The 20,604-nt window shown below is 37.1% G+C and overlaps 1 protein-coding gene across 9 annotated transcripts in view; it reads left to right on the top strand.

Moving 5' to 3' along the window:
- lqf (epsin homolog lqf) overlaps positions 1–20,604 on the top strand; it is a 255,684-nt gene that overhangs the window by 107,198 nt on the left and 127,882 nt on the right. For all 9 annotated transcript variants that reach the window (XM_068228319.1, XM_067149807.2, XM_067149808.2 and 6 more), the window contains one exon: positions 9,525–9,678. In XM_068228319.1, the coding sequence (XP_068084420.1) occupies positions 9,525–9,678 (154 nt within the window). The remainder of the gene's footprint in view (positions 1–9,524; positions 9,679–20,604) is intronic.

Raw genomic sequence — 20,604 nt, 5'->3', positions numbered from 1 at the left:
TACAGTCCAGGGTGAACCTTGGCCTTTCCAAAGAGCTTCCCACTCTGAAGAGTCTAGTGTCAGACCTAAGACGAAACGCTGGTTAATAGAGCAAACGCCGGAAAAGCCATCCATCTAATTTTTGATCTGATTTTTGATATGCTCTATTGGTGGAAAAGAATCTAATTCCCTTCATGGGAATTTAGAATTTCCATTTGGAATTGCTTGGCAGGCATTAATTCCATTGTGGAGTTTTATCTTCCCTATGCAGTTATCAGACTGTGCTTCATAAATAAGCTTCTGATAAGTTCACCTGCATACACCCCAGCGTCAGTGGGTAGGGTCTGACACATCCCACTCTGAAGAGTCTAGTGTCAGACCTATCCATCTAATTTTTGATCTGACACTTCAGATCATACAGTAAGTACTACTTAACAAGATTTACAAATAAAATCTTCATAAACACTTTTCACTTCCAATATATTCTACACCTGTGTCAAATGATATCTCAGCTGAAATTAAGATCAGGCTGATCTCAGCAAATAAGGTGTACTTTGCCTTGAGCAACTTATACCGGTCAAGACTCCTCAGCCGCCCAACAAAACTTACTATTTATAAAACCCTTGTTAGATCACTTATGGCTCAGAAATATGGCCCTGACAGAAACCGACGCAAGAATGCTTGATGGATTCAAGAGGAAAGTTCTGAGGAGGATAATTGGTCCCATGTATAATAAAGAACGATGGAGAACATGATACAATGCAGAATTGTACACTATATACACTGATGCTCCACTAACAAAAATCATATGATCAGGAAGAATAAGATGGGCAGGTCATGTGGCAAGAATGGAGAAGTCTGAGGTGACAAAGAAGATTCTCTTTGGAAACCCAGGAGGACAAAGAGGGCTAGGTAGACCTCGAACAAGATGGTTTGACGGAGTGGAAGATGATCTACAGGAGCCAGATGCAGAAATTGGAGGAGGGTAGCATGAGACCGTGATGGATGGAAGAAGCTCTTTGGAAAGGCCAAGGTTCACCCTGGACTGTATCGCCACAGAAGAAGAAGAAATCAATGTATCAAATCAATACTTCTGTTTTCTTATACCATATCCTCATCAGATGCTGGCTGTCATCAGAGCAATTTGCTGTTTATGCTCTGCAACTCCGAACAATGTGGAAGTGCTGGTTCCATACCAGTCACCAAGGTTTTTAAACAAGATATTTGTTTCATTAGTGGCCTCTTCTTCCTTCAATGTTACTTTGTATGATAACTGAATCGTCCACCTGCAAACCCTGCTAAACGTATCATAAACGTAATGGTGGAAATTGGCAAAAATGTCTTATGGCTAATCCCCAAGAGATAAATTATTTTTATAAATCAGGAAAAAATCCCTGATTTTAACCTTAAAGTCTGTATAATCTCGTCAAAAAGTTTTTTGAGCTATAATAATTTAAAGTTCACGGATAGCAAGTTTTGCATTTGCATCGACAACCACCTTGATCACAGTCTGATTTGCAAAACCTGTCAAATTTGACTTCCACTTGCAAAACCTACTAGAGTTATAGCAGATCAGACCTAAGACGAAACGCTGGTTAATAGAGCAAACGCCGGAAAAGCCATCCATCTAATTTTTGATCTGATTTTTGATATGCTCTATTGGTGGAAAAGAATCTAATTCCCTTCATGGGAATTTAGAATTTCCATTTGATCTGAAGTGTGGTGATAGAATATTTTATTTGTATTCCATGTAACTACCTAACCTGTACAGTGTAAATATTTTGGTAACATATGGTATTTGTAACTAGTATATTTCATTTCCGTATTTACTGGAACTGTCCAGAAAATTGTGACATGAATTTTTGAACAGGGTGTGTTGGCCTTGTTAGTTATTTATTCTAGAAAGTATGTTCTGACTATCCTGGAAATGGAAGATTCGCGATCGTATGTATTCGAGAAATTATTTAAACGTCGCGACTGAAGTAATTGTTGTGATTGGTCAATCTGGACAAGCTCCTGTGTTCTGATTGGCTACTCCAAGGCCAGGGTTCTCTTTAAAAGGGGCTAGGCAGCATTTGGTGGGAGGTCTTAAGTCTGCGGTCGTAAGTCTCTGAGCTGTCTTGGTCTTGGCCTGCCGAGCCTTTCGAAGTTTTTGACGTCGTGAACATCTTCTCGGTACCAGCATGTGCTGCCTAAGGGTAAGGGCGGTAACTTTCTGTCCGATTTTAAGTCCCATTTGAAGTATAGTATGATTATCCACGTGGATATTTATTGGTAAATCGTGAACTCCCGGCTACTTAAAGGACCTTTGGTGTAGTGACAGTTTGTTTTTGTGTTCAGCTTAAAAGAAAATCTTGGTTGTTAGTGAAGTGACTGTCAGGTATCTGTACTAATGTAAACTATAGTGAGAACGTTTTCAAAAGTGATCGCCTTTCTCCCCAGTAAAATTATGTTAACACTTTCAACACTATGCTCGTACGGGATACGGGCGCACTGTTTTCCTGCTTCTGGACGGCGCCCGTATCACGCGTGATTTTCTCATGTGTTTATATCCAACTGCATGCATCACGTACGGTTCCCGTCCCTTGGTTGGAGGTAATAGTTCATCTAGTGACCACTACAATGCAGCAGTTATAGGGAATTTCGAACTGAAACGACAAACGGGGTATTTTCTCCTTGCCGTGACCTCTACCAAAGCACTCGGTGTGCCGTGTGCTGCACGCACCAAATCTGTCACGCTGTCAGCTGTGTTACTGTGTAAACATGTCTTCACGCCGGCTCAATGGTAGTGATATTTTGGATATTTTATCGGGAGAAGAAGTGGGTTTTGAGATGGATGAAAGTGATGACGACCCTGCTTACGAACCGGATAACGTATCAAGCGATATTTCAGGTAAGATTTTTATTTATTACGTCACTTTGGAATGTAGGTGTTTAGCTGTATTATTTTACTCCGAATACAAACGATAGAAATACTTCGCCTACAGAAATTTGGGTTTATTTTTTTCATTTAGACGAAGAGACACAGGCTGATGATTCGCCTGTGTCGGGAACATCTGCTAGATCATCTGAATCTGATGATGAATGGTCAGAAACAGATGACCAACCACAGCTACCTGTCTTTCAGTCGGCATCTGGTTCTACTCAGTTTTGCACGGGGAGTGACGAAATGGATTGTTTCAGTAATTTGTTTAGTGACAATGTGATCAAAAAAATATAAACAGAAACTAACAGATATGCAGGTACGACAATTGCGGCAATGAAACGTCAGGGCAAACTGAAGGAAAATTCCATGTGGCACCAGTGGTCTGCAGTAAAACTTCACAAAATTTATTGGTTTTTTTGCAACAATTTTGCATATGTGTGTGGTGAAGCTACCCAAACTTGGTGCTTATTGGTCTACTGATCCCTTTTATCAGACAGGAAAAGAGAGTAGATGGTGGTGCAAGGAGTGCAAAGCAGGACTGTGTATAGTCCAATGTTTTCAGGACTACCATACAAAATCAGGCTATTCCTAAATAGTAAATATTTTATTCCACTGCATTTGTGTTTGAGGCCTAAGTAGTCACATGAAATGATTATTTTTTATTGTTTGAACAAGCTTATTTGGTATAACCTCAATGAAAAAAAAAAATTCCGTACTTTTTTTTTCATGTTTTTCATAAGATTAGTATAATTAAATTACTTCAGATATTCACTTGTTGATTAACATCTTCATTTTGGATGGTTGACACCTTCATACGGTACAAAAATCAGGCATGTAATATGTTTCCCTGTTCCATAATAACGTGTTAAAAGTTAGCAAAAAGACCCAGTTCATAGCCAGGATCCATGTTAAAATATGGTAGTGTTGAAAGTGTTAAGGGTCGAGCATGGCTCGACTTTCGAGGGGGAGGAAGATGACACAGGTGTAGAATATATTGGAAGTGGAAAGTGTTTATAGAAGATTTTATTTGTAAACCTTGTTAAGTAGTACTTCCTGTATGATCTGAAGTGTGGTGATAGAATGTTTTATTTGTATTCCATGTAACTACCTAACCTGTACAGTGTAAATATTTTGGTAACATATGGTATTTGTAACTAGTATATTTCATTTCTGTATTTACTGGAACTGTCCAGAAAATTGTGACATGAATTTTTGAACAGGGTGTGTTGGCCATGGTTAGTTATGTATTCTAGAAAGTATGTTCTGACTATTCTGGAAACGGAAGATTCACGATCGTATGTATTCAAGAAATTATTTAAACGTCGCGACTGAAGTAATTGTTGTGATTGGTCAATCCGGGCAAGCTCCTGTGTTCTGATTAGCTACTCCAAAGCCAGGGTTCCCTTTAAAAGGGGCTAGGCAGCATTTGGTGGGAGGTCTGAAGTCTGAGGTCTTAAGTCTCTGAGCCGTCTTGGTCTTGGCCTGTCGAGCCTTCCGAAGTTTTTGACGTCGTGAACGTCTTCTCTCGGTACATCTGATCTGTGGTTTTTTTAACCTGCATGGGCTGCCTAAGGGTGTGCGCAGTAACTTTCTGTCCGATTTTAAGTCCCATTTAGTTTTCGTTGGTGTATCACAGGAGTTTGCCCTAATTGCCACTCTTTGATCAGATGTGAGAAGCAAGTTATGATTTCACTCTGAAAGGTAATAGTCTTGTGTGCTTCCTCTTACCTTCAATATTGTATTTGTGGAATTTGATTTGTACTGAGATGTACTTGCTTAACTCTTTGAACTTAAGGCAAAGCTCTTGTCTAGGAATATCTATACTGTAGTTTGTCAAAGAACATTCAGATGATGTGTAGTGTGTATCTAGATTTGGTGTACAGCTGAATTTGTTTCGGAAGTTAATTTGTACTATCGATTTTGTAAATAATATTTTGAAAACCAGAGGTCACTGTTGGCTTGTCGGAAACCGCAACTTTCGCCCCTCCATGGCCCTTCGTACGGTTTCCCAGTCACCTTTCCACGTTCCTGGTTTATTATCATAAAGTTGCCCCTACTGATATTTACCAGTATTGTTTATTGGCGGAGTTCTGCGTAGTTCATCAGATGTTTTATTGTGTGTGTAGTGTCTTAGGTACTGTGCAATTGCACTTATTTTCCTCTCTTTACTGTGTTTGGTGTAGCCGCTGAAGCACCGGTTACATCATTAAAGCAGGTTACTGTGGAACCAAGATACCTGAAACTATCTAATCTTTCAAATGTATATCCATCCACACTGAAAGTCGTCGACATATTAGGTCGGTAGGCTTTCTCACAGGCCATATACTTTGTTTTATCTTCATTTATCATTAGGCCCATCTTTCTGCTTGCTTGGTTTTAAGGCTGTGAAGGCTTCTTTCAATACTAGTATTGTGTAAGTCATCTGCATATGCCAAGATCTGCACAGACTTGTAGTAGATGGTGCCTCTGGTCTGTAGACCTGCATCCTTGATCACCTTCTCAAGTTCAATGTTAAATAATAAGCATGCCAATGCATCTCCTTGACATAGCCCGTTTTTTATTTCCAGACGGTTTTAGCAATTTCCTGTAACTCGAATGTAGCTTCTTACATCAGACCTCAACATTTTTACCATTCTCAACAGCTTTCCATGTGTCCCCATCTCCTGTAGAGCAGAGTACAGATGGTCTCTATTGATGCTATCATGTCGGTCATGGGCTGCAATAGTGGCACAACTCAAAAAGTATGAATTTGGAGTTAGTGCACTCTCCAGTATTGCAGATTAGTTGTCTTTCCGCCAACAACAGCAGCATATCTTGTACTGTAGTTCAATACTCTACCAGCAAATGTTGTAAGTGCTGGTGTTACATTCTCTGCATTCTTGTTTGCATTGGCTGCAATACTGGTACTTCTCAGTTTGCACCTGGAGCTCAGCAGTCATGTAGCACATTTGGTTCATCAATAGTGACACACTGTAAATTGTGCCAGTGTTGCATAAGAATTTACTTATTATCTGTAGTCCATCAGAAACTTTAAACTCATTTATCTTAGAACTTACATTTTTGAGTAGTGCCACTATTGTAGCCCACGAGCGATATGCAGCCTTGAAGTCAATAAAGAGGTGGTGGGTTCCAATTCTGTATTTGACAGTCTTCTCCAAGATTTGGTGCAAGTTGAATATCTGATCTATTGTTGACTTTCCCCGGCAGAATCCACTTTGATACGCTCCAATCTCTCTATCAACCTGTGGAAGTAACCAATTGAAAATGATGTTGGATAGTACCTTGTACCCCAAATTCAAAAGGGTGATTCCACGGTAGTTTCTGCACTCCATTCGGTCGCCGTTTTTATGTATGGGACATATTATTCCTTCATTCCACTCGTCTGGTATTTTCTCCCGCTCCCAAATGAGAGTAATAAGATCAAACAAGGACTGCTCTATTGTTGCTCCTCCACATTTTAGCAATTCTGCTGGGATGCTATCAGTGCTAGGGGCCTTCCTTAATGCTTCTCTAACATCCTCTATCACTGGGTTATCCAGTGACTTTCCATGGTCTAATCCTTGTTCACACTCATGGGAACCATCGTCTACTTGTTCTAGGTCTTGGTTCAGTAAATCATTAAAGTGTCTTCGCCATCTTTCCAGTATCTGTTTACTCTCACTTGTTATGTTTCCTTCTTCATCTCTAATCACACTAGTTATTAGAGTAAATTGTCTTTGTGCACTGTTCACTTTTGTATAGAACTTTCCGGTTTCATTCTGCTTCTTATGCAGTTCCATACATTCCACTTCAAGCTTAGTCCATTCCCTTTTGTTTCGGTGATGTATCATATTTTCAGTCCTCCTTTTCTCTCATTAATCCTCCAGCAAACTTCTTGTACAGTTCGTCTGTAATGTCTTTTGGTATGCAATGGTCTTCTCTTCAGTAGCCCTCACCCCCTGTGGGTGGGGGACGCAGATGAAGAATACACCCACGGTATCCCCTGCCTGTCGTAAGAGGTGACTAAAAGGGGCCCAAGGGGCTCTCAACTTGGGAGTTTGGGTTAGTGACCATGGGGGGGACCTTAGCTGAGTCCTGGTATTGCTTCCACTTTGTGCCAGGCTCCTCACTTTTGTCTATCCTGTCCGACCTCCCTTGGTCAACTCTTGTTCTTTTCCGACCCCGACTGTATTAGAGCATTCAAGGCCTAGGGAGTCTTTCATTTTCACACCCTTCGTGGCCCTTGCCTTTCTTCGCCCGTTACTTCATTTTTCGAAGTGACGGATCCCTTCTTTTTTTTTTCTTTTCTTCTTTTTCCTCTCTGTCTACCCCCTGTGTGTGGGGGATGCAAACTAAAAATACACCCACGGTATCCCCTGCCTGTCGTGAGAGGCGACTAAAGGGGGTGACCAAGGGATGATTGCATTAGAACCATGAAACTACTTTTTTATTAGTACCATCTCGTGGGAAACACCATGGGTCACCTTTACTTGCGAGTAGTACCACTATATTAGGTACACCAGAGGTTTGTGATTAGTAGTAGCAGAGAGTGGTTCACTGTGGGTTTCCAGTACCCATGATTAGTATCATTGTGAGAAACACCATGAGCCTGTGCATTGCCTGTGATTAGTACCACTATATGAGCGACACTGTGGATCTGTGTTGCCTGTGATTAGTACCCACTATATGAGGAACACCACGGAAATACCAGCGTCCGTGATTAGTACACGTAGGTGAGGAACGTCATCGGTTTGCGTTGCCTATTAGTGTCGCCATTATGTGAGAAACACCATAGGTCTACGTTACCTGTGCGACGTACAATACTTGTGAGTTGTACCATCATGTGTGGAATACCTTGAGTCTACACTAGTTTTGATTAGTACCCCAACATGACAAATACCATGGTTCTACTTTACTAGCAATGATTACCATTATGAGGGGCCGTTGCCTGGATTTTGGACCCTTTTAGACAACAAGTATCCTCGATTCAGGATTGTGCTTTGGAAGTGGTCCCTTGGTTAGTAATACTATTTTTTATGATAGTTTTTGTGTTGGATCCACTGATTGTTTTAAATTCATATCCATCCATTCCTTTTTCAGGACATTTTTTAAATTTTGGTCAGTGGATGATTTTGAACTTTTAATTTGTCATTACATTTCATACCATTAGGGGCCTATGACCTAGATGTTAGGCCCCTTTAAAAACAAGCATAAGCATCATCATCATCATCAGTAGTCCTCCTACACTCATCAAACCATGTAGGTTGTTTGAATTGTCTTTCTATCCCTAGTACACTACATCCTTAGCTGATTTGTCTATAGCTGTTTTTGTAGTTAACCATCTCTGCTCTATGTTCTTACTGTCTTTTATTGTTTCTTGTTCTTGTTCTAGGGCCTGAGAGACTTTCTGACAATACAATTTGCAAGTTTCTGTTGATTTTAAATTTCAAGGCTGCAATATTGTACCTTTCTCTCCTGATTTGTCTTCCTTTTCGGGCATTCATTATCCTCGCTCTTATCTTAGCCATCACTAAAAAATGACCTGAATCCACATACGGTCCATGAAGAGTTGGTACATCCATCAAGTTTGATTTATGCCTCTGGTCTGTCGTTACGTGATCAATTTGATTGATAGTTACGCCATCAGGTAACTTCCATGTGCCTGTATGTATCTCCTTATGAGGAAATCTGGTAGACCCCACTACCATATTCTGGGAGGCTGCGAAAAAGACCAGTCTTATTCCATTGTCATTAATAGATTCATGCTTACTGTGGGCTCCAGTAATAGGCTGGAACATGGCTTCTCTTCCAAATTGTGCGTTAAAATCACCCAGTACCGTTTGATATCATTCCTTGGACATTTATCATCATCTTTTTCAAGGGCATTATAGAACTCATCTTTTAGGTCTTCACTAGATTCTTCTGTTGCTGAATGTCCATTAATTATACTGTAATTAAAGAATCTTCCTTTAATTCTAATTATTGACAGCCATGGGTTTATAGGTGTGAAGTTAATCACCAAGTGTTTCAGATCTTTATGAACAAGAAAGCCTGTACCAAACACTCGTTTGCCGTCATCACAACTATAGAACATACAGTAGTACCCTCTTTCCTTTCCAATACACCACTCCCTGTCCATCGAATTTCTTGGATGGCGATGATACTCTCGTTGAGCTTCCCATGCTGGTCTAATCATTTCTTAAGGGATCCTGGGCTACGTAGAGATCGAACATTCCAGGTATCAATTCGGAGATGAGTTTCAATTTTGTGTTTACCATTCGTTGTCCAGAATACATGCCATGTCGTCGTCTGTTAATCTGTCCGGCTTCTGCTCTTTGGATTTTCATAACTTTTTTTTTTTTTTTACGGGAAGAGATTGTTAACCTCAGGCCCAACCCCCAATCTGGAGGGATACATTGATTTAGTCATAGTAATAAAGCAAATAATAAAATAATTCCACAAGATCATCATCATCACTATCATTTTCTAACCCCAGTTTCCCAGGTGTGGTGCCTACAAGATAGTCTGAAGTTTGTATTGTTTTTCCCCTTCATATTGCTCACTCATGTAAATATTCCAGATATATCAGAACACAGTGCAGAATTTTTCTTCTACATAAGATAATCTTATTTTTTTATAGGCAGAAACAACCACCTCAGCAGGCTGGGGCTGATAAACAGAGCCATATGTTAGACTTATTAGATGTGAACCTAGGTCCTTCAACTGTTGCGATGGATCCTTGGGGATTTCCTCAACAGACAACAGTACCTCAGTCACCACCTACTAGACCACAAGTAAGTTCTATGCATTCTGCTTATGTTACTCAGAATTTTTGCCACTTGCAGAATTTGGATGTTTGTTTAGCTGTGATTAGACAGATGTAAAACTTCTCTGTTCTTACATGTGTTTACTGTAAGAGCTGTTGTTACAGAAGGATTAGTTAGTAGACATCATTATCTTTGTAACATTGTTATTTAAACTCTTCAAAACAGGTGTGTGTTTTCATTAAAACTTGTTTAAAATGGCTCAGAAAGGCGTAAGGTGTGTTTTGTGTGTTCAGATCTGATTAATTACAGTGGAACCTAGATTCTCTGTTTTTCAAGGGACCATATAAATAAAACGTACAACACAGGAAAATGGAAAATCCGGGAATGAATGAAAACCACCAACAATTTGGCTAAACATCACAAAAATGAAATATGTATAATTATAATCTTACAAAAACTCCTAAACCAAACCAAACTACAGCCCCAATGGGACTTTGCCTGCCAAGCGACCGCTGCTCAGCTCGAAGGGCTGCAGATTACGAGGTGACACGCGGTCAGTGTGACGAATCCTCTCGCCCGATATTCCTGGCTCTCTAGATCGGCGTCGCCATCTCTCCATTAGATAGCTCCTCAATTAAAGGTAAGCGCGCGGCTGTGAAGCTTGCATCCGGGAGATAGTAGGTTCGAATCCCACTATCGGCAGCCCTGAAAATGGTTTTCCATGGTTTCCCATTTTCACACCAGGCAAATGCTGGGGCTGTACCTTAATTAAGGCCACGGCCGCTTCCTTCCAACTCCTAGGCCTTTCCTATCCCATTGTCGCCATAAGACCTATCTGTGTCGGTGCGACGTAAAGCCCATAGCAAAAAAAAAATTAAAGGTAATCACGTAGGCTGAGTGGACCTGGAACCAGCCCTTATATCTGGATGAGAGGCAGGCATGTTAGACCGCAAAACCTCATTAATTACCGGTACGTGAGTTCAAAATCTCGATATTTTATATTCAATTTTACAGGGGAATCTTCGTCAGTTTCCCGTGAAAACTTCTTTCAGTTCAGCAACTTTGGTTAACCAAACTCTTCGAAAAATCTAATAACGCCAAGCCGAACAACAGTCGACCACAAGTAGTTTTTAATTCTCTCATCTAATACAATAAAGCACATTAGATACAAAAGTGCCCAACATGATGGCAAAATCCCTTCTTTTCTTAATCTTTCATTGTAATTTGGTCTCCGGTATACTGTTCGTAGTCAGTTTCTGGAAATCTTGTACCGCGTAAATTAGGCCTAGATCGACTTTTAAAGGTTATGTTGAACTTGAAAACATGGTTTCGAATGTAAGTATCGATTCTCAAAAGTTCTTGAATGCATTATATTCAGTTCTGCCTGTCACTAATCCAATCAAATTGGAAAGAGAAAGAATATCATCAAAACTTCAGAAATTACAGTTATTCGTGACCTTGAGGTCATCTGGAGAGCGCGCTTGCTGCACATGTCAGTAAGAGTTGGAAATGATACAAAAAATTTAAATGTAATGTGCGCAGATGAAACGACTGCGATTTTTGGCAATTTAACACGAAAACGTAAAATTCCCAGTCCTACATTAGGACGAAAACAGTAATAGGTAATCCCAAGACCTCCCATGGCTTTCTTTTTTAATGTAAGGTGCAACATCTGTTCTGGTCTCGCTAACAAAATCACGTACGATAATATTAAAATACTGAATTTGTGTTAGGAAGAAGCAGTTTCGATTCTTGCCTGAAAGCCCATTTACTCTGCTCTACAGTGCCCTGAGGAAAGCGCCGAAAACCTGTTCGGCAGGACAATTGAAAAAAAAAAAGTAAAAATATAAACATCTAATCCTGGACATAATTTGGACGTTTTATAAGTGCGAACATTTGACGAAACTCGTTCTGTCTTCAAGCAGAGCTGTCGAAATCCGCCATATCTCCTTACAATTGTTGTGGCAATTCTCTGATTTATGATTTCTAAGATTCTCTAAACAATACCACCCGAATGCAATGCTAAGATGGTCCCTTATGCAACTTCACCACCGATTGCTTTTCCAGTACAGGAGGCTACTTGCTCTAATTATCACAATGACGGGGCGTTAATGCCAAGATCCATAAGTATGCCATAGCCGTCCTTTCATGAGATACAGTTTATTAAAAAACGATTGATTGAGGATTTAGTATTGATGGGACTAAAATTTCTGGACGGTTGTTCCAGGAAATCGTTTCTTCGAGGAACGGATAATGCAGGATTTTTACAATATGATGCTCGCGGGACCATGTAATTTGAATGCATGTTCCGGGAAAACGTATTTTCCGGGAACGGATAATCGAGGTTCCACTGTACAGTGAAATATAAACTAATAGTGCCATGGCATAGCTGTGTTCTGGCACCAGTTTCCCTTGAGATCTGTCTGTGCTTGGATTGAATATATTGTGTGCTATAGGCTGGAAGTGGTGTGGAAAGGAACTGGCCTCCCCATTTTATTTATTTATTTATTTATTTATTTATTTATTTATTTATTTATTTATTTATTTATTTATTTATTTATTTATTTATTTATTTATTTATTTATTTATTTATTTATTTATTTATTTATTTATTTATTTATTTATTTATTTATTTATTTATTTATTTATTTATTTATTTATTTATTTATTTATTTATTTATTTATTTATTTATTTATTTATTTATTTATTTATTTATTTATTTATTTATTTATTTATTTATTTATTTATTTATTTATTTATTTATTTATTTATTTATTTATTTATTTATTTATTTATTTATTTATTTATTTATTTATTTATTTATTTATTTATTTATTTATTTATTTATTTATTTATTTATTTATTTATTTATTTATTTATTTATTTATTTATTTATTTATTTATTTATTTATTTATTTATTTATTTATTTATTTATTTATTTATTTATTTATTTATTTATTTATTTATTTATTTATTTATTTATTTATTTATTTATTTATTTATTTATTTATTTATTTATTTATTTATTTATTTATTTATTTATTTATTTATTTATTTATTTATTTATTTATTTATTTATTTATTTATTTATTTATTTATTTATTTATTTATTTATTTATTTATTTATTTATTTATTTATTTATTTATTTATTTATTTATTTATTTATTTATTTATTTATTTATTTATTTATTTATTTATTTATTTATTTATTTATTTATTTATTTATTTATTTATTTATTTATTTATTTATTTATTTATTTATTTATTTATTTATTTATTTATTTATTTATTTATTTATTTATTTATTTATTTATTTATTTATTTATTTATTTATTTATTTATTTATTTATTTATTTATTTATTTATTTATTTATTTATTTATTTATTTATTTATTTATTTATTTATTTATTTATTTATTTATTTATTTATTTATTTATTTATTTATTTATTTATTTATTTATTTATTTATTTATTTATTTATTTATTTATTTATTTATTTATTTATTTATTTATTTATTTATTTATTTATTTATTTATTTATTTATTTACATTTTATGGCCTTCATTGGACCACTCTAGCCAACTTTATACAAAGAATTTTTTAGTTTCCTGCCAGCCCAGTACTTCTTCATTCTCTGTGATCTTATCCTTCTTTCTTCATTGGAAATCACCCTTCCTATTGTCTGTTTGTTGATTCTTATTTGCAGTCTGGTTTGTTTGTCTGTGAGTTTCTTGATTTTGTCTGTTTTGTTTCTTAGGTCTTCCACTGTAATTTGTAGTTCATCCATATCTTCCTTGATTTCTGTAATCCACTTAATGTTGCACTTACTCTTCCATAATTTTTCTATTATTCTCCTGATGATCCTGTTCTCTGGTGTCCTGATTAGATGTCCAAAAAATGAAATGCGTTTCTTCCTGATTGAGCTCATTACTTGTTCTATTTCCTTGTAGACTGTTTCAGTAGAAGCTACTCTCCAGTGTCCATCTTTTTGGTATGATTTGTTGATGCATGTTCTAATGATTCTTCTCTCTATCTTGAGTATTTTGTCTATTTGTGCAGTGTTAGTTGTTTTGAAGATGGTTTCGCTTGTGTATGTTATTTCTGGTTGAATGACTGTTTTGTAATGTTTTTGTTGCTATTGACAGGCCTTTTTTGTTGTAGGTATTCTTGGTGACATATTGTGCTCTGGTCAGTTTATTTATTCTGTTATGCCATGCTAGCTTTTCATTGAGGTTATATGTTATGATTTCTCCCAGATATTTAAATTTATCTACAGTTTTGATTTCTTGGTCTCCTATGGCAATTTTGTTATGAGTGGTAGGTCAGTAAACATGATTATTGTATTTTCAAAAGATATTCCAAGACCAATTTTCTGTGCTATTTCCTGTAGTGATATAACTACTTGTCTGGTTTCCTGAATATTGTTGGACAAGAGAGCAAGGTCATCAGCAAAACCTAGGCAATTTAAACTTATGTTGTCTTTGGGTCTTCCAGTTCGGATGTTCTTTGGATTACTCTTGTACCATTCCCTCATTATATATTCCAAGGCACAGTTGAACAGCATTGGTGACAAGCAATCTCCTTGTCTTAAGCCTGTTTTTATGATGAATGGCTCAGAGAATTCCCCTCTGAACTTGACTTTTGATTTAGTGTTGGTTAAGGTGAGTTCAATCAGTTTGATTCATTTTGGATGAAGCTCGAAATTTTTTAATATTTTCAACATTGAAGGTCTATGGATATAGTCGTAAGCTTTTTTAAAGTCCACGAAGGTTATTGCAAGAGGTTGATTTGCTTCTTGTAATATGCTATGGCTAATTTTAAAATGATGATTTGTTCTGCACAGCTTCTCCAAAGTCTGAAGCCTCCTTGGTATTCACCTAATTCTTCCTCTAGTTGCTCTCTGATCCTCCTGTAGAGGATTCTGGAGAAAATCTTGTATGTGCAGTCTAAGAGAGAGATACGTCTGTAATTATCTTGATTGCTTTTATCTCCTTTTTCGTGGAGTGGGTGGATTATGGCTGTGGGCCAATGTTCGGGGAACTTTTCTGTTATCCAGATTTTTGGTAGGGCCATGTGTAAGGATGTTCGAACTGTATCACTGGCATATTTCCACATTTCTGCGAAAACTTGGTCTTCTCCACATGCCTTATAATTTTTCAACTCTTTAAGTGCTGTTTCCACCTCTTGGATTGTTGGGGGATATATTGAGTTCAGGCGGGGTTTTGATGGGCGTGTCTGTATTAATTCCTAAAAGTTCCTGGGGTTCTTCACAATTCAAAAGTTTAATGAATGCTTTTGCCATGATTTTGGAATTTTCCTTGTCATTATGTGTTGTTTTTCCATCCTCACTTTTCAGCATTAATGTGGGAGGGGCAAATTTTTGTACTTGTCTTCCAAACATTTTGTAAAAGTCTCTGGAATTGGTTTTGTAGTAGTTTTCTTCTATTGAGTTGATTAGATCTTTCTGTGATTGTCTCTTGGTTTGCCTGATAATTTGTGTGAACTTTTTCCTGATATTTTTGAGGTTGGTTGCACTTTCTTCTGTTTTGTGTGTTGGAAATTTTAACCACGCCTGATGTCTTTCTTCATGAATTTTGTCACATTCTGTGGTCCACCAGGCATGTCTTTTACGTGTGTTCAATGGGGCTAAATTTTCAGCTTGTTGCCTGAGAATTGGAACCAGTTCTTCTAAGTTATCTGTCAGTTTTATGTTCTGTGTGACTTCTCTATATTTATCATTCGTAATTAAATGGTGTGGATCAAAGTTCCTCTTTTGTTTATTGCGTTTTGGTTTCTTTTTTAGTGGTGTGAACTTTTTTGATTTTGACTATGTAATGATCTGAACCTATATCTACTCCTCTTAATACTTTAACATTGTAGATTTCTCTGTGGAAGGTTTTGTCCATAAATATATGATCCAGCTGCCATTCCCCTTTTCTCCATTCAGGATGTTTCCAAGTTTTAAGTTTGTTGGGCCTCCTTTTGAAGTGGGTGGACTTTGAGATTAGTTTGTGTTCTCTGCAGAGTTCAACAAGTCTTTGACCATTCTTATTTGTATGTTTATGTGGAGCCCATTTCCCAATGATATCTCGGTATTTATTTTCTCTTCCGAGTTGGGCATTGAAGTCCCCTAACAGGATCTTAACGTTGTTAATATTTATTTGGTTTACGGTTTGGTCAAGGAGATCCCAAAACTTTTCCACTTCTTTCCTAGTCTTTGTTAGAAAATTCTTTTCATTACTAGGGGCATGGGCATTTATGATGGTATAAATTTTGTTGGATGCTTTTAAACTCAAAGTTGCAATTCTAGGTGAGATGGCTTGAAAATCAATTAAGGAATCTATTATTTTCACATTGACTATAAACTCAGTTCCAAATTGGAGGCATTGTTTCATAACCCTTAGTCCAGGTTTCCCATTGTAAATTCTGTAGCCTTGAGATTCAAATGGTTCTTCTGTAGTATTTCTCATCTCCTGGAGTCCTGCTACTAAAATTTTCTGTTTATCTAATTTGTCCATCAAGTTCTTTAGTTTTCCTGCTTTATTTACGATCTTCTCAAAGAATAACACAAAGGGTTGTTTTTAGGTCTGCCCTTTCAATATGTAATATCGTTTCTTAATTCAATATTTAATTTTCGTACATGTTTCGAGAACTATCATTCTCTTCCTCAGTGAATAAACATCACAAGTAAAATTTCTGATATTCTAGAAAACACTTAAACTTCATTACATGAATATTGATATTAAAACATGAAATCATTACGCATATGACATCAAAAAGTTCTTTTGCAAAGTACCCGTTTGACTTTTCAAGGGCACAGCAGGAGTTGTTGATCCATGCTGTTTTCAATTGGACTTGCTTCAGTATTGATCGCTTGGGGTTCTACTTAGCATAATCCAGGGGGTCATGAGATTCAGTTAGTGGTAACTGACGAAGGAAATGATAACCATAGCAGGACTACATTTTTATCTAAATAACTGGCAAGATTTTGGAGGTTTCATCTGTTGATGTTTTGTTTGATGATAATGAAGATGTTTCATCCCTTACCCCTCGAATTTAAGTTCTCTGTGTTGCCTCTACTACTCCTATTTTAAATGTGAATTTCTATCTTATATGACCTGTATTCATGTTTCATGATTTTGGAGATAGTACTTGCTCTTAAATGATGTATTTAAGCTTATAAACATTTACCCCCCTATGGGTGGGGGCAGTAGAATAACACCCACGGTATCCTCTGCCTGTCGTAAAAGGCGACTAAAAGGGGCCTGAGGGGCTTTGAACATTGGAGCATGGGTTGGCGACGACGGGGCCCTCTGCTGAGACCTGGCATTGCTTCCACTTACTTGTGCCATGCTCCTCACTTTCATCTATCCTATCCCACCTCCCTTGGTCTACTCTTGTTCTTTTCAGACCCCAAAAGTATTACGTATGGAAGCCTAGGGAGTCTTTCATTTTCACACCCTTCATGGCCCTTGTCTTCCTTTGGCTGATACCTTCTTTTTTTCGAAGTGTTGGACCCCTTCCATTTTTTTCTCTCTGATTAGTGTTATATAGAGGATGGTTGCCTAGTTGTACTTCCTCTTAAAACAATAATTGCCACCACCACCACCTATAAACATTTACGTGAACTATCCTGGAGCAAATAAAAGCAACATGTACCATTTAAGACATATTATTTCACATTTTTATTATTACTAATATTATTATCGCATACCAATTGGTTTTGTTAGTAATTTTGCTGAACAAATTATCAGTGCTCTAATCCAGTGTCTGATTTCATACCTTGCGGTGGTTTGTAGTCTGAAACCGCTGTAAACGTCGATTTCTTGAAATCGGTGTCTGTTGATTTATAATTGCGCCAGTCATCAGCATCAGCTGCATGTTGGGTTACAGTTCACAAGCCGACCATAGTCAGTTCACTTATAGGCGCTATCAAATGCTATTGTATGTTGGGTATTCAGCTCAAAGGCTGGTTTGATCCTCTACTGCTCCACCAACAGCTGTCATAGATAGCCTAGGTGTCGTTGAAGAGACACACTAGGGAAATGAGGAGTGGTGTAGTTTCCCGTTACTTTCCTCACTGAGCCAGAAGTTGCTATTACATATCAGTCTGCCAAGCCCACTGAAATGCATGCACCAACTGACCCTATGAGTGATATTTTCACACCATTCATAAGAGGGACTGACTGCATTAGGAATGGTGGTATTAAAATTGCTCATACCTCAGTCACTTTCGTATTATCAAAGTCAAGGATGAGACTGAGACAGGTCAGTGAAAGTAACAAATTTATTCTAGCCCATACCAGAAGACATAGTGCACTGTAAACATTACATCCTGCCAGCAAAGGCTGCAAGATATATTCATTAGTGTACAAGGAAGGAGTAGAGGTGTGGAAATACTGGGGTTTTGTACAGTTTACTGACATGTACAACACTGAACTGTGCACTGTATTACTCGCAAAACTTTTAGTGTTACCTGGACTCCCTACTGCTGAATCGGTAGACCTCAGCAATCTTCAAGATTCGTATTGGCAACCTTTGACACACAAACTATGAATCGCCATGAGACATCTGGTGTACACTTTACGTACTGGTACTATTGTTGTTTACACAGCAAAGCCAAAATATAGAATTCATGCTAGGAACAAGATTTACATTGAGAAATGTTATATAATGTGTGTGAGACACAGTTGTTGGCTTAAGATGATAAAGGTTTAGAAAATTCCTATCGATCGATCATACTATCGATTCAATTCAGATTTCATTTCTATTCAGTTGGCAGTATTACCGGAACCGGGCTAGCTCCCTCCTTACTCCTCACCCCCGTACGAAGTATCACTAAAAGTTTTGCGAGTAATACATGACTAGGAGAGCTCGTGGCAACCATGTTTGTTTACTATCGCTCAACGCTCAAGCCTTCACGTGCGTGAGTGGACTAGACACAGCTGACGGCTACACTGCCATCTAAATAATGGAGTTTTGACTGACTGTCAAATAGTATCTGGATTTTACATGTTCCACACTGAAGCAAAAGATGGCAGTACAGTATAGCATCGTGTATTTTCGGACCTCGCCCAACACGCGACCGGAAAGGGAATATCTTAATGTCGGGCCTCTCCCGACAGAGGAGGGGTAAGGTTTAATATGAACTTTCAGTGTATAGCTATAAACTGACACAACAATTTAAGTGCAATCTTTTACAAGAGAACTTTTGAATGTCATATGTGTAATAATTTCATGTTTTAATATCAATATTCATGTAATTAAGTTTGTTTCCTAGAATTTGAGAAATTTTACTTCTGATGTTTATTCACTGAGGAAGAGAATGGCAGTTCTCAAAACATGTACAAAAATTATTGAATTAATGAAGGATATTAAATATTGACAGGGTGGACCTCAACCACCCCTTATGAGCTTGGCAATACAGACCAATTGTGAACCAATATGGGTAAATTTGTCAGTCATCTCAAACTCAACAACGCTTGGTTCATCTTGCTGTGCTTGCCATGGAAATTTTTAATTTTAATTATTTTAATTTTAATTATGTCTTTATTTTTAAGCAATTTCACAACTTTTTTATATATCCATAACTAGGTTATCACAGTACAAATATGCACCACGCTAGTCATTTACCACAATTATGTTCCTAATCCAGAGGTAGGATATCACGCAGCAAATAGTCAGTGGAGAGATGTTGTGGAATAACATTAGTAGACGAATAATCGTGAGTGGAGTCATGATCATAATGTGAAGATAAAGTTAAAGTTGGAAGTCAAGTGGTCAGATTGGGGCAAATATTCATTTAGAAGACAAGGAGTAAGGGATTGGAATAATTTATCAAGGAAAATGTTCAATAAATTTCTTTCTTTGAAAGCATTTAAGAAACTGTTGGGTAAACAATTGATAGGGAATTTGCCACCTGGGTGACTGTTCTAAATGCAGATTATTGTTGATTAATAATTTTTAAAAAGCCATCCTTCACTGTAGTACTCAACACAAAATAGGAAAGCTAAATTCAAGCACAAACAGGCTCACCGGATTATTTAGAAATCTCACTGCTAACTGGCAAGGAAAACTTAACATTCCTGATGCTAACGGCTTGTTCCCTAAAGGTGCAACTTACTATGTGAAGTTTAGGAACTTTCCCAGACCTGCCACTTTCGACAAGGACTCTTACCTGAGTTGGATATGATGTTCTTTTCACTAGAAATGACAAAGAACATTTTGAGGGCTATGCAAAATGTAATCGTACTAAACAGTAATGGAGAAAGTTTGTGACTCAATAAGTGAGGTATATTTTTATAACTTTAATATGATGAGAATCAGAACTTCAAATTTATTACCTGCTAAGCGGGAAAATGTGTTAATGAGGAACACACTAACGAGGTTTCAATGTAATGTGTTTCCAAACTCTGTGATTTTTTAGGGCCTTCCGTATGTTGCTTCTGCATATACTATCATGATGTGCCTTTTCATTATCCAAGTTTCACGGAAATGAACATTATATGGTGGAAAGGGAACCTTGAAGTACAGAAATACTCATCAATGTGGATGCTAAGGAGAAGGATAGGATCATGTATGAAGTATCAACACAATAACAGGTTAATGTAAGTAGAGGGAGCAATAGGAAGGAAGGAGAAAGGACCAACACGTAAATGCACAAAAGCAAACTGGACATCTTAATCCTTTGGTGTCCTTTGTATGTAAATTCTTCTCATCATTCAGGGTTATTCAACTCCTTCCATGGCTCATACTGTTCACACTTGTTCTGTTTCCATGGTTGTCAGAGACTTCATTTACCCATGTGATAGTCAGGTAATCTCTGCATTTAGGACTCTCGCCTAGGACTTCCTATAAACAAGTATTTACCCCTATTTTTCCTCATCAGTTCCAACTTTATTTTTATATTATGATCTTTTCTAACCGAGCGTTTTGGCCGTGCGGTTAGG

The sequence above is a fragment of the Anabrus simplex genome, chromosome 6 (assembly GCF_040414725.1).
Source record: "Anabrus simplex isolate iqAnaSimp1 chromosome 6, ASM4041472v1, whole genome shotgun sequence".
In the NCBI taxonomy this organism is placed as follows: Eukaryota; Metazoa; Arthropoda; class Insecta; order Orthoptera; family Tettigoniidae; genus Anabrus; species Anabrus simplex.
The sequence above is the reverse complement of the archived record's forward strand: the minus strand, read 5'-3'. Positions and strand labels throughout refer to the sequence as shown.